We start from the raw sequence: 15,706 nt of genomic DNA on the forward strand, positions 1-15,706 counted from the left end.
TCTTAACACACACAATGTATTTTGAAAGTTTATATATCCTTTAAATATAAACACACGTGCCCCTCGAGATATCCTCAGTTCACTGTAATTTCTGGCGGAGAGGGGTCTTCGGATAACATGGGTCCCGAAATCTCAGTTTTTTTCTGATCACTTTGCGGTCTTAACATTACATCTGATGGAAGTGTATTTTTGCTTGATGTGTGCGTGTAGGAGACCGGCATGGTTAAAAATAGACCCAACGTTTCCTGTGTCTTAAAATAGGGGCGACTGAAAGGGATTTGAGGTGGGATTTGCACTGCGACCTCCTAAAACCCTCAACAGCAAAGACCACCCGAACAGACCCATGGGTTGGAGGATTGTCGCATGATGGGTGCAAAGGTGTCTGAACTGCCAGGAGTAGCAGCGAATGACCAACAATTAATTGGTGAAGCAGCGATCCCCCCCTCCTCGCCCACATACTGGTTGTCAACGCCATCAACACATTTTCTTCTAAATTAGCCATAAACTGCATCGACGTTGTCCCTTTAATGCCCATTAAACTATTAAACACACCTATACCATATACTCCACACACACACAAAGCTTTTAGCTTTACAATTCCCAAGTGATGTCATTTTATTCGGAGATCACGAATGAAAAATGGTGATTTTATCTATTCTGCAATTTTTCGTGAAAATATTTTTCTTTTTTCCAATTCATACAAGACCTTACACTAAATGCAATACAAAATAATTAGCTGTTGGCTGACCCCCCCCCCACCTTTTTTTTTTTCTTAAACTTGAATGTGAAGAATGATATCCATCCCGATTTTGCAGAATCAGAATCTCCGTACTCGAAAAAAAAAAAAACAAAGACGAAAGGTGGTGCGGTCCACATTCCTTACGTCCGCCAACTGATTTCCTAATTCTTACTCAAAAACTTCATGTCATTACTTAAGGATATGATTGCCATGTTTGACACGAGACCCTCCCTTCCCTGCCCAAAATTACAGGCCCCTAATTTAAGGGCAAACAACTTCACCTCGTAGGGCAAACGCTGTGAAGTAATAATCCTTATTATAAATCCGGGAGTGAAACCCTGGGTGCGATCTCAAGTTGGATTTGACACTCATCCGTCAACCTCTGCAATGATTTAACACATTGAGTGCCATTTATATACGGCACTTTACAAATGTGCCGCGTATACAATTGAAATACGAAACGAATATGAAAAAAAAACAAAAAACACGTGGCACACGGGGCCAATTTACACATTTCCCCCCTTGGCACTCAACGTGTTAAACGCAGTGTTTTGGAGGCCGAGAAGAGCCGCGAATCTTAACTCCTTCAGACCAAGATTGTATCTTTGAGAGGTTATTGATTGAAACAAAAGCAACATCACAGAAAATTGTTTTACTCCTATCGAATTTAGATTTCGGTTGAAACCCTGACTGACCAATTTGGTACACAACTGAAATACGACCCCAGCTCCTTGCCATCCAAGTATTTGCTTAACAGCGCCTACACTATACAATTTATTGCTTATCATAAACCTTTCTGTCTGTACCCTTAATTCTAGAAAGAATTGTCTTCATTTTAATTTTACATTTTAAATAAAGACTCAAGATATTTTTGCACATCAATGACGCGAAACAAAATCAGAAATAGCAGTCAAATTTCCCTCAAATCAAACGTTTTACACAAAGCACATGGAATGGTGTAGTCTTAGATACGTTTTGTGAGAGTAATTAAAAACAATAGTGGCAGCTTGGCTAAGAGGTTTCTCTGCTATAATAGCACTGGGCCAACCAACGCTTTCAATGGATTTGGTTAGACGGAAACTGAAAGAAGCCCGTTATGCGTGCTGTTCCCCACCACCGCTCGACAACTGGTGTTGTGTTTACGCCAGCGAAACTTAGCGGTTCGGCAAACGGTAACCGATAAAGTACCCGGCTTTTAAGTAAATACCAGGGGAGAATTCATTCAATTAAAAAAAAATTTAAACAATTGGAACTGTTTCTTAATTAAGGCCAAGAAGTAATTACTTGAAGGGAAATAAACTAATCGGTGTCGAGTCAAGGCGACTCGTGATTCCTTACAATCTGCTGAGCCCTAAACCCTGGTTTTAACCTCGTCAAAATTAAGAAAATTAAGCCTTCCTACAACCAATGTCAACAATTCCCCCAAACCAACACACTTTGTACAGTGTTTCAGACGTAGGTATATTTTAATATGTTCTAATTAAATACATTTTTTACAACTGTATAGCACCACCGAACACTTCGTCTTTGAATGCGCTGGCGCAACATTCCTGACTACATTTAAAACCTAAATCCCTATATAGGTTATGTTTTAATAAACTTGTTGCCTGTATCCACCTGAAAAGAAATATAAAACAGCTGGTTTTAAATGAAGTTTTCTTCCAAAGTACTTGTCTTACAACTCAGTTGCGTCTTTAGTTTACAATTCAGCTACCAAACTACTGACACAGTTGTTAAAGCGACTCCAACAACTTAGGCACCCTTCAGAAATTCGAGAGAGAGAGAGAGAAAATGGTGCAGCGAACAAGAGTTACCTTTTATTATATTTTTTTAAAGAGGCATTAGAAGTTAGAAGAGGCAAAAATGAGAAGGGAGGGGCAAAGCGTGGGAACTTTTCGTAAATCTTGTCAGTGTGTGATATTCTCACAGGTTACAGATATCAGCTTACAGTTTGATCAAAAGAAGGGGAGAAACACGAACGGGTTGAGAACACGCTTCACTAACACCCAACCCAACCCAACAACAATAATAATAAAAAAATTAAAAAAGATATCGGACAAACAGATTCTTCATTTGTGTCTACACAAAAGAATTAAGCAGGTCTTAGTATAAAAGTTAACCGAATTCTTTGACGGTGGATGTATAGAGTTTTACAGTTCTAGGTAAGAAGTTTCCAATGAGCCAACTCTGCGATTCCATGTCGACTTGGCTTTGATACAACACACCAGTCGGGTCTTTCCTGCCTGGTTGCACTTGGTGTCTTAGTGGGGGGGGGGCACGAATGGCTCCAGAGCCGCATTTCTTTAATAAGTTAACACTTATCAAATTTCTACAGAAACTTTATATCTAATCAAAATCAACAATCACAGTTGCTAATTGGCAATTAATAGTTCCTGTAGTAAACACTGTTAGTAATCTTATCTGGGGGGGGGGGGGTTAGATATATTACGTAGAAACATTTGTTGCTAAAATGAGGTTTGTTAGTATAACTGGTTCAGCTAACGGATACTCAGCCACGTTAAGTTTTGCAGCAACGTTCTAAAACTAGCAGAACAAACATGGCAAAGCATTTCATTCAGAATATGGAATTCAAAACTTATTGTAAATAGGAATAATAACAATTGCAGCGTGGAAGGTGTTTTGTAAGCCATTTAAGAAACACACAAAAGCCGTTCGATTCACTTCAACATTTAAGTTTAATTTATCAAAATATTTTCGTCGCTTTGAGACCGCGACCTCTTCACTGACAAAAATCCGTGACAAAACCGACCCCCCCCCCACAAAAAAACCCACAGATATCCAAGACCGAGGGTTCATATATTGAGAAAAAGAAGAAAAAATCAAGGCCAGCTCTCAGACCCCTAAAGTGTTTTATTCAGCATCCCTTTTATAAAGATAATTAGGGTTCAGTAGTCACAGACTACATATATAATCTTTATCTTTCATATTTTAAAAAGTGGCTCCGTTCTGAAATTCTTTTGAAAGTAAAAGTATTTGTACAGACATTTATTGTATCAGCTACACACCATTCTACCATTCTCGGTAAAATGACTTGTATTATTATTATTATTATTAAATCAGTAGAAATCACCGAAAAGAAAGGAAAAAAAAAAACTGAGAGACTACAAATCTTTTAACAATAGTCTTCAATTACGACTGAGAAAACCCTTCTCCTCAGCTGTTCTTCTAATCCCTAAAAGCTTATATTGGTATACAAGATTTTAATCTGATGTTGCCGGACGGTTTATAATCCGTAACAAATCTATCCACCTAAATCCACTTTTCTTTTTGTACCCCTTTTTTCAAAAGTTAGAACCTCATGAGAAAATAATCGTGACACACACACACACACACAATCTCTTCGATGGGTTTCGGTGGTGTAATAACGGACGTGAAGAGGGAGGGGGGGTTCAAGCAAGAATTTCGGTTGATTGTGAAATCCGTTCAGCTGCAGCAGAAATAATTTTAAATCCCAAATCAAATTAGTTTCACCACTAAACACGTTTCCCAAGTTATGTTATTGACTAATGAGAGAGAGGGAGAGAGAGAAAGAAAGAGAGTGACATCGTTGTCTGCTTGTTAAAAAAATATTCAAAACAAACCCTTCGAACATGTTTAAGGTACAGCACTACTACTACTACTACTACTACTACTACAAAGGGCCAACAAATGGGGACGGTACGAAGGAAAACCGACGCGTGAAACACGCTTCGCTTGTGCGTCTATCCCGACCCCCACCATCTGGTCCTTTCTTAATCACAGGACGAGTCCTTATTGTCAACCGACACGTGCCCGGCTTTTACTTGCCTCTACCACAAACTGTGGGTCGTTGTAGGAGGAAGGAGGAGGGGGGGGAACAATTCAATGAAAATTTAAATAAGTCACAACTACCGCATGAGGACGCATAACAAAGGAAGCAGAAAATATTTACTGGGTTTTTAAAGCTCAGAAACGACAACAACAACAATAGAATAATACCTATTTTTAAAATGACTCCCGTTATTGTCTTATTAAATAGGCCCTTGTGGCTAATCCCATTTCACCGTCTTTTCCCCCCTTTCTCCCCCTTCACAAAAACTAAACGGGTCTTGTAATATCCCTTTCATCTGATGCCACCGTGGCAAACAATAAGAAAAATCATTATCAAAATGAACTGGCAGAACTGTTTAGTGCGTCGAACAAAAATACTGAACGTTATTTCTCCCGGCTTTTAACAATAGTACCGTCAACTTTGCCTTTCCTCTCTTCGGGGGGTCGATGAGGTAAAGTACTGAGAGCGATGATAGCAACTTAACTCCTTCCCCCCTCCCCTCAAAAAAGAACTATTGTACCAAAATTAGAATTACTGTTGCTATGAACATTGGTTGCGCAACTTCCCACTTTTCGAAGTTTACCGAATATTTAGGAAATGTGTCAACTGCTTTGTTTCACTATTTTACAGAATGAATAAAAGTTTTTAGTCTTTGTATTTGAAATTTAAAAAAAAAATTAATAGGAACAAAATTTCTGCAGGAAAAAAAGCACATGGTGCAAGAAAATAGGAATGATAGTATTTTAATTATTGACAGAACGTCTTGCACCTGCCTTATTAAATATATTATATATATATATATATATATAAGCGCACTCTCTTAAATAGGTAAACTATATACACCTGTCAAGAGGTGGGGGGCAGAGATTGCTTAAAAGAACAAGGTGGTCATAGAAAAGATTTTAGCAGCTGCCGGAGCAGGTGGATCTGATTATTTCACCTGCCATTAAAATAAATAAAAACACAACTTTATTCCTTCACGGTTGACTATTGCAGAGTTTTCATTACAATTTGAGAGTCAAGACTTTTGAAAAGGTTGCACGATGCAACGGAAATTTTAGGAAAATAAAAATAAGAAATAAGTGGGAATTTTACCGGTGAGTGTGTTAAATTATAAGGCACAAAAAGAAAATGACTCTCCCCAAACACAACATAGTAACCGTTAAATAAAAATAAGAATAATATTGATTTCAAATTTTGGCACACGGTCAAAATAAGTTCTGGAATAAGTCAATTACATCGACCCCAGTACATGACTGGTATTTATGTTATTGACTCCGAAAGGATGAAAGGCAAAGTTGATTTCGGCGGAATTTGAACTTGGAACATAAAGACGGACAAAATGCTGCTAAGCATTGTCCGGCGAGCTTAACGATTCTGCCAGCTGGCTATTAGCCACAGGGGGCTTACATGCAGGGCACATCACAAGGACTAGCAGACAATTTCTGTGGGGATTTGCATAAAGGACGAGGAGAAAGAAATAGAAAAAGACATTGAAATGCGATTAAAGTATACTAAGTGTGTGACAACATGATTGATGCAAAAGAAACCCCAACTAGGGCCAATCAAGGAACCACACAGATCCGGGATTACCCTGACCAACCAAGATACGAGCCCTCTCTCCTGCTCTCCAGTCTACAGGTGCATACTTAGAGTAGGGCCATTCACTTTAGACCGTTTTTGACAGAGTCACCCGTCTCTTCACAAATTCACTGAGAGGTACCCACTTGCCTCAATTTCCAAGAGGATCCGCAAAAGAGTCGAGAGCTTGACCGATGAGTAAAGTGCCTTTCCTCGACTCTTTCAGCCTCGTCCACCAGGGATAATAATGGTCTTTGTTATACGGACATTCATAAATACCTTTTCGTAAGTTTACAATTTTTTTCTAAACAATGAAAAGTGTTAAAAAAGGTTGATTATTTTCTGCCTGACTGTGTTCTGTGAATTTTCACAATGAGTGAAGAAGTCACTGAACTTCTAAAAAGGTGCCGCTGGGGCAGGGTGTGACGACGGGCTTTGTTCTTCGAAACGAGCGAGATTAAATTTGAATTTGGATTCGGATCACAACCACAGAATACTTTTGTGAAACAAAGGATATAAACAACCTCCGAAACTTCAACAAAAAATATTCTCACAACAATTGTTGTTTGACTTGAAGTGGCTTCTTATATAAGTAGGCTTCTTTGAAACTATTTTGCTGGGTCATCGTCTCAAGTGTGTTGTTGTTGTTGTTGTAGGTCACATAATACAAAGGAGAAGCAGCCGAGATATTTTAGCTTTTAAAATGAAACTTTAAAATAGAAAAGAAAACTGATACGTGATTCAGATGTGAGTCAGGGAGAGAGAAACAAATGAGGCTTAACGGTGACGGAGAAAAAACAAAGAGAATTGAAACACTGAAATGATTTGGGGGAGGGAGAAGATCTTTTTTCTCCAACGAAGAACCAAACCCGAAATCTTAACAGGGTCTCGTAGGGCTTAATTAAGGCTTCACTAAATGGATCGCTTGAAGAGTCGTCTTCTCAGACTTTGGTAGGGGTGGGTATCTGTCGGGGGTTGGGGGAGATTCAAAGGAGAGGACTTTTCAAGTGGCAACACTCAGGTGAGGCGGGGGGTGGGGTGTACGTGTGTTTTAAGGGGGATGGGTGAAGTCGGAACATAAACACACCAGCACCGGCAATACCAAATCGCTCGCTCAGCTAGAAATAGCAGACAAATCACCACCACCCCCGTACCTATAGTTATAAAGATGTAGTCCGAAAAAGACGAGATGGTCACAGTTTGAACATCTTAAATCATATATCTGCTCAATCAAGACCGACCTGGGACCAACCCAACGACTTTACTACCTCATAATTAAGGTACTTAACTGTGAAACGGTGTGTGTGTGTGTGTATATATATATATATGCCGTCTGACTGGCTCCCGTGTCAGTGGCACGTATGAAGCACCCACTACACTCACGGAGTGGTTGGCGTTAGGAAGGGCATCCAGCTGTAGAAACCTTGCCAGATCAGACTGGATCCTGGTGCAGCCTTCTGGCTTGCCAGTTCTCAGTTGAACCGTCCAACCCATGCCAGCATGGAAAGCGGTCGTTAAACGATGATTATACACACCACAAACGAGATGTATTTACTGGAGGGCTGGGGAGGGGGCGATGATTTTTCTCTGAGGGAGCTGAAACTGAAGAAAGGTAGGCAGAGTACGTTTAAGATTTCATCTCAGAAATACTTGAGTCTTGTCAAGTTGAAGAAAACCTTTTTAATGTCTTGGGTTGGCTGCAAATTAATTATAAGATTTTTTGAAGTTCAGTTTCTTTCGACACGAGTTTCAAACCGATTTACTTTGGTCAAAGCAAGAATCAACTTGTCTTGATATTCTGATGCTAGAAAATGCTTAAGAAGCACTCGAAAAAATCTACAAAAGTCTTCACTGTAATATCAAGTATTTATAATCCAGCAAATTGTAAATTCACAGCACTTCAAATGAGTTTATTAGGACCAAGTTCCAAATGTTGATAAGGATTTTTAACGGTCCTCAACGAACATAAATCTAATTATTGATAACGAGTAAACTTTAGTCCTTTCACTTGTTTTTTTTTTTTATTGTAACATTTCTAGTTCTACGTGATTTCCCTCCTCCCAGTCACTGGTCACAGCTCGAAACTACTATCAACAAGCGCTCAAGCACCACCCGTCTACATTGACGGAGACCTAAACGGTTTCTTTTCAGTTAAGAGAACACAGAATTAAAACAAAAAACTCCCTAAACAGTAACGAACACAAAACGAATGAAAGAAGAAAATCATTCAAAGCCGCGGTGATATAACGGATTCCCTGAATGAGCTTTCTTATCGATATTAGATAATACACACAGTATTAGGATTGCGGGTTTAACAAAAGAAGTTTTATAGTCACAAACGGGTTTCATGAATCAGTGAAAAAATATATATTGAAAGGAATGTTGTAATGAGAAGCGAGGGAAAAATGCATCGCCCCAAAACCCGATTGCAGTTGTCATAAATACGTCACAATGCATGGCGAAATACACTTGCCGTTTCACTACAAACCACCGATTCCTTTGTGTGTGTGTTGTGTGTGTGTGCATATACATAAGACACACATTAACGCATAAGCTCACACGGAAAAAAAAAAATATATATATATATATATAAAGCAATTGCCAAATTTTGTCTAGTTTACCCCGAAACAAATTCATTGTAAGTTGCCCCCTTCGACCCGTTCCTGGTAAACGATTGCTTCACAAACATTTAAAACCCAGAAAAGTGGGGATCAACAGCTGACTGCAGCCGCATTGCAGTCGACCGAAGTATTTCAAGCGCATTGTTTTGCTTTAATAATTCTTAAGCAAGGCGAGATCCAAAATATTTCTATTAGGAACAAAGAGAGCAACAGGAAGTTGGTTTGGTGCTAAAGATAGGATAAACAATGCACGATATTTAAAAATGCTGGTAACATGAGTGTGTTTGCAGCGTTGAACAGTTCTGACAGGAAACGACTCCTCGGGTATAATGAGGGTACCAACAGGGAATATATTACAAAACAAGGGGAAAAAAACGGTTTAGAAAACAACAATCCTCACATATAATAGTAGAAAGGACTTGTTAATTAGTTGAGAGGATTTTTTAAAACAATTCCATTAGTTATAAAGTAATAGGCTGTCTTTGGAGACGATGATAGACAGAGCTAAAAGGGACAAAAGGTACAGAAAAAATATATTTCAAACGAAAGTTGAATTTATTTCTTGTGATTAAAGAAGACAGCTTTTCAAAAATTATTTGACTTTGCTGCAAGGAAAATATCTGAGGAGGCTAACAAGGAAAATACATTAGAATAGTAGTTGGGTTTTTTTACAGCAAGATATAGCAACAATTGAATGAAAATTCATTGCATTAACACCGAAAATAGTTTTGAAAGGAAATAAAGTGTCAACATGCAATCCACTTCAGAGAAATATCTTAAAAAACAGATACACGAGGAAAATGTAGCCAAACCAAAAAGAAATTATTTGGAGGTAGTTAAAACAATAAAAATTATTTGCTTGGAATGCTAATTGGGTATTTTTGAACTTGAACAAAGACAGTTGTAAGTAAATACGTGCGGTACCAGGAGGGGATTTTATATCATGTGTATTAGAGTGCAGGCTATTGCACACACACACAATTATATATATATATATATATATATATATATATATAACGACACGGTGAAATTGGAATAAGAATTAGACGTGCTGAAGATGAAATTCGTGGAATGGAAAAATTGTTGAATTTGTTAGAAAAATCATACAAGTTTCATAACATTAGCTAATAAAGTTGATGGGGAAAATGTATGAAAGTTGCTAATCTGACAATTAAAATGTAGAAAACTGAGGTGACTGCAAATTATAAGAGAGAAAGTTATGCGTTACATAGGATATTTTTATAGAAATAACTTTAACGTAATATTCTAGAGGCAGGCACTTGGAGACAAAAAGGATTTATTTACATCTGGGCCAAGACAAAGCTTTCTTCAATGAAAGTTATGTAAAAAAAATTTCAAACAACAATGAATATAACTTGTCCAGAATGTGAATATGAAAAGAAATGGTGAATTTTCAGTTAAAAAAAATTACAATTTCGAGAAATATTTTCAGAGAAACCTAAACTTTAAGTTTGAAAATCATAAACGAAAATATCTACAAAGAAATTAATTATATTAAATATTATTTCCTGACTTTTTATGTTGGGAATAGAAAAAGAAAATAGAAATAAAATGTTTAAAATAAAGTAAAATGTCTCACTTGTAACGAATTTTCGTAAGTCTCCGAAGAGAGACTTTAATTCTTATCTTTGTTTGCATGGATGGGCCAAAGGATTTCATCAAGTTGTTGCAACTTGTTCAGGTGCCCGATTGAAAACTGACAAAGGGGAGACAACAGCCTGTAATCCCTTCCCACTTAAAGTGGACTCGTCCGCCGTTCCACTTCCTTCTCCCCCTCCTCTCATCACAACATCCTTCTTCGCAGTTGTTGACAATTCTCCTTCCGGCTTGTCAAACTATTGTCAACGGTTCTTTTGTTAATTACCAACAAAAGACTCCAAACCCAATAAAAAAAACATATTAAATCGTACACATTCGATTAGATTTTCCTTCAAGCAGACATATTCGCCAATCGGGAATATTCGATCGGAGATGAGATCGATGAAAGAAACATTCAGTTAAATATTCTTATAAGAGAAAGGCTCTGGTATTTATAATAAATAAGAGAAAGATCTCTATGGAAATCTGACACCCGAGAACAGCTGAAATAGAAGAAATATTTAGGCAGAAAAACAAGTTTTATTGACAAACAATCGAAAGCTGTCGTTTTTATTTTTCCAATCACGGGAATGGAGTAACACTTCGATGAGGCATAATTTAAGCGAGTGTCAAGCGATTTCTTTTTTAAATTTAAACCATCAAACAGGTGATAAAGGTAATAAACGAAATCTAAAAATAAACAATAAAAAGACTGATTCATGTGACAACGGGAAAGGTATTGACGTTACCTGTAGAGGACTTCCAAAGCAGATTCGTGTTTGTCGACCGATTTGGCCATCATGGAATTTCTAAGCTTATTGAATTCATTCAGAGAACTATTATATTCGTTAACGTCAGCCGAACTAATCATATTTTCTATAAAAGTTCTCATAGGCTTCACTAAATCGACCTCGTAGGTCTTTTTCAGCTGGACACCCAGAAACGACGCCATCTTGGAATGCTGTCAGGCCGAACAATTTCGTCACTTCCGCTTCCGCTCAGAAAATTAATTTAACCAGACGAGAATAGGACAACCCCCCCCTCATCCCACCCCGCACACGCACACTAGGACAACCCCCCCCCCCCGAAGTTAAAGTCCGAAAGCGGACAAAAACCCCATCGGTTATATTTTTGGCAGAGGTGTATTATAAGCATCCCACTCCATTTTTTTAAAAAATTTCTTATTTATAGATTTCGATAACGGAGTTTCTGGTTCTGTCATTTTTTTTTGTTCTAAAATTCAATTTCGATCATGACGATGATGATAATGATGAATGACACCAGTTTGTTGCTGTTGGTGGTAGTAATGGTAATTTAATTGCTAGTAACAGTTTTGGCGGTGGTGATAGCGATGATGATGATGGTGGTGATGATGGTTGTGAGAATGGTGGTGATGATGATGATGATGACAAGCAATGTTTTTCACTTGTAAAACACATTTGAAGTTAATGCCTTCCTTTTTTATGTTAGAATTCAGAAAATATGTACATCTAATACTAAAGTCTCTCGTGTTCTGTTATTTTATTCTACTTATCTATTTTCGATTGAATATATTTTTGTATATTTAAAAATTGGAATTTTGGAAAACAAAAGTTTTCGCAATCGTCATTTCCGTTTTTGTTTATGTACACAATTTTTTTTTAATTAAAGGATTTGGCTGCTATTTCTAGCATGTGTAGAGACCTTCTAGGCTTAACTGAAAATCACCTACGCATGCGCAAATGAGTAAACGAGTTATAAACATCCGGAATATTGATGGGGTTGTGAAGGAGAGAGGGGGAAGGTTGTCATTTTTTTTTTTTTTTAAATTGAAAGTTTGGAAAAAAACATTTTTCATAATCATTATGTCCGTATTTATATACGTAGAATCCAAGTATACTTTTCGCAAAAAAAGAAGAAAAACAAATAAATAAATAAATGTTGTGAGTAGAAATGATTTAAATTTTGAACTGCCAATTTTTTGTCAGAATCGGAATCTCCGTTAACAAAAACGTCAGAATCTGAAAAAATTTTAGAAAATGGGTGCATCCTTATTGTACACCTCTCTGCCAAAATTATAACCAACGGGGTTTTGTCCGTTTTTGCACTTAGGAGGTTTTGTCCTAGGGGCTTTTGTCCAAATCTTTAACCAGATGCATTCATTCTATTAATATCTTTTCTTTTTTTTTTTTGGTAACTAACCAAGATTGTTTTCTTTCATAAACAAAGATAATTTATTTATCAGTAGCAAAAATCTCTGTGGAGTTTCAGAATAGCCTTCAAGACTTCATATATAAAAAAAAAAGATGATTAGGGGGGGAAATGTAGACAATTACAATCTTCTTTCACTTGCTTCAGTCATTAGACTACGGCCATGCTGGGGCATGGAAGAATTTAGTCAAGTAAATCAAACTCAGTGTTATTTCCTAAGTCTTGCACTTATTCTATTTGTCTCCTTTTACCAAGCCATTATGTTGCAGGGATGTAAACAAACCAAGGATGGTTGGGACAAACACAGACACACATTCTATATTTCCTTCTCTGGACATTTCCTTTCTCCTCTTTCTGATGAAGAACTATGCCCAAAATGTAAAAAAACTCACTCCACCCACTTTTACTTTCGTTGTTTTCTTATTTTTAATGTTCAGTTCTTAATTAAAAGAGTGTTGATGGAAGACCAGTGGTCACCCATGCATACCAGCTTCCTCTCTCCATGCCACTGATGTTATCCAAGGGAAAGGCAAAAGGGCCAATACAGCTTGGCACCAGTGATGTCACAACTCATTTCTACGGCTGAGCAAACTGGAGGAATGTGGAATAAAGTGTCTTGCTCAAGGACACAACACACATACACCGGTCAGAGAATTGAACTCACAATCTCATGATTGTGAGCCCAACACTAACCACTGAGCCAGCCATGGATATCTCTCTCTCTCTCTCTCTCTCTCTCTCTATATATATATATATATATATATATATATATATTTATATGTATATACAAGATAAGAAAATGGAGAAATACATCTAAATCAAATGTCATATACCAGATAATACTCAATCACATACTTTATTAAACCACCACATAAGAGACTGTAGGGATAAATATAAAAAGCAGAACAAATCAGTGTATATAAAGGAATGTACATGAAAAAGTGTACATAAAAGAGTAATGTTGTATAATATGTAGAATATATATAAAAGAGAATATAAATACAAGTAAATATATTTATATTTACATGTATTTGTATCTCTTTTATATATATTCTAATTATTATACAACATTACTCTTTTATATATATTCTACTTATTATACAACATTACTCTTTTATATATATTCTACTTATTATACAACATTACTCTTTTAGTGTACATAAAAGAGTAATGTTGTATAATAAGTAGAATATATATAAAAGAGTAATGTTGTATAATAATATATATATTCTACTTATTATACATCATTACTCTTTTATGTACACTTTTTTATGTACATTCCTTTATGTACACTGATTTGTTCTGCTTTTTATATTTAACCCTACAGTCTCTTATGTGGTGGTTTAATAAAGTATGTGATTGAGTATTATCTGGTATGTGACATTTGATTTAGATGTATTTCTCCATTTTCTTATCTTGTATTAGTAATTTGTGGTAAATCATTTTACCTTTGCCCATATAATACAGTAAATGAATTGATTGCATCGCAATCCTTAACATTTATGTATTAACTTTGTTGGGTACTTCACTAGCAGTATATTGGATATATGTTATCCCATAGAGGGTTGCATTTACAACCCCTATCTCAATTTGTATATATATATATATATATATATAAAATACTAAAATGGACAAGAACGCAAAACATCCACACAGTTAGGTGATACAAAAAAGGGACAACAAAACATCCAGATAGATGATACAAAGAAAACAAGGACGGGTCATTTGGAGTTTTCTTTCCTCAGTCGAGTTCCAGATTATCTTTGCAATTTCAGCTGGTTATACTCGAGATTGCTCCAATCTGGCCAGCCCCAAGGAAAAAACTAAGCTAAGAGCATTAGATTCCTTGGAAGAAAGCAGTGAATGTATATGAAAACAAGGACGAAAAAAAAACAGAGAATGTTACACAAATACAAATAACAGGACATAACAACAGGTGTCTTTCAACTATGGACAGATAAAATCTATAGAGGGTTTTATCAAGTAGCTAGCATGTAAAGACCGTTTAGGTAAAAATTAATACAAAGTATTTAATTTTATAAATATAATTATGATAAGGGCAACTATTGAGAAGTGCCACGTCTTCTTCTAACATGTGGCGCTACTCAGTAGTTGCTCCTATTATGATTATATATATATAACAGACCTCTGGAAGTATGCTGTGCATGAGAAGACCCGGCAGGACAAGTGAGACCATAACCCGTGGCCTCTACCTGGGATGTAGCCAGTCCACTTATGCATACCTTTCCTTCTTGGGACACAAAACTCTACTTTTGAAGACCTGTTGAGGCAAGTGAAAATCAAAATCAAAATCGGAATCGAAATCGATCAGCATCAATAGAAATTGCAGCTGTGATACCAGTGCCAGTGGCACGTAAAAAGCACCATCTGATTGTGGCCATTTGCCAGCCTCGTCTGGCACCTGTGCCGGCGGCACATAAAAGCACCCACTACACTCACGGAGTGGTTGGCGTTAGGAAGGGCCTTCAGCCGTAGAAACATTGCCAGATCAGACTGGGCTTGGTGCAGCCTTCTGGCTTCCCAGACCCCAATTGAAATGTCCAACCCAGGCCAGCATGGAAAGTGAACGCTAAATGATAATGATATATATTCAAACATTGGGCCTCACAGAGGCGAACTGGCTGAGTTCCTTTTGAATGTTGGGTCTCACAGAGACAATGACTGGGACTTTTGACATTATGTCATGCTTGAGAAAACCCATCAAGCCAAGCAAAATCACAGTCATGGCAGATACTGGTATCACGCAAATGGCACCCATGCTAGTGACACATAAAAGCACCCATTACACTCTCGGAGTGGTTGGAAGGGCATCCAGCCATAGAAAACCATTCCAAATCAGACTGGAGTGTGGTGTAGCCTTCTAGGCTTGCCAGCCCTGGTCAAAATATCCAACTCATGCCAGCATGGACAACAGATGTTAAATGATGATGATGATGATGACAATTATGTGTGTGTAAGGGGGGGGCAGTTTTTGTGTGTGTGGCGGATGTAGAGGTACAATAAACACTAGAAATATACAGAAAACAGACTCCATCAAATGCCAATGGGGATACCTAGAAGTAATTGATAGCTTTCATTATCTAGGTGACCAAGTCAGCAGTGGAGGTGAATGCTCTAAGGACATAGCTGCTTGAATGAGAATAG

General features: G+C 37.2%; 1 protein-coding gene across 9 annotated transcripts in view; it reads right to left on the reverse strand.

Annotated features, from left to right (window-relative positions):
- Positions 1-11,329, reverse strand: part of LOC115212760 (programmed cell death 6-interacting protein) — a 54,336-nt gene extending 43,007 nt beyond the window's left edge. For 7 of the 9 annotated variants that reach the window (XM_036503554.1, XM_036503553.1, XM_029781430.2 and 4 more), the window contains exon 1: positions 11,101-11,303. In XM_036503554.1, coding sequence (XP_036359447.1) covers positions 11,101-11,303 — 203 coding nt within the window. Of the gene's footprint in view, positions 1-10,352; positions 10,508-11,100 lie in introns of those variants that run through there. The other 2 variants (XM_029781425.2, XM_029781426.2) reach the window with 2 other exon arrangements.
- Between the last annotated feature and the right edge of the window lie 4,377 nt (positions 11,330-15,706).

Source organism: Octopus sinensis, linkage group LG6, assembly GCF_006345805.1.
Source record: "Octopus sinensis linkage group LG6, ASM634580v1, whole genome shotgun sequence".
In the NCBI taxonomy this organism is placed as follows: Eukaryota; Metazoa; Mollusca; class Cephalopoda; order Octopoda; family Octopodidae; genus Octopus; species Octopus sinensis.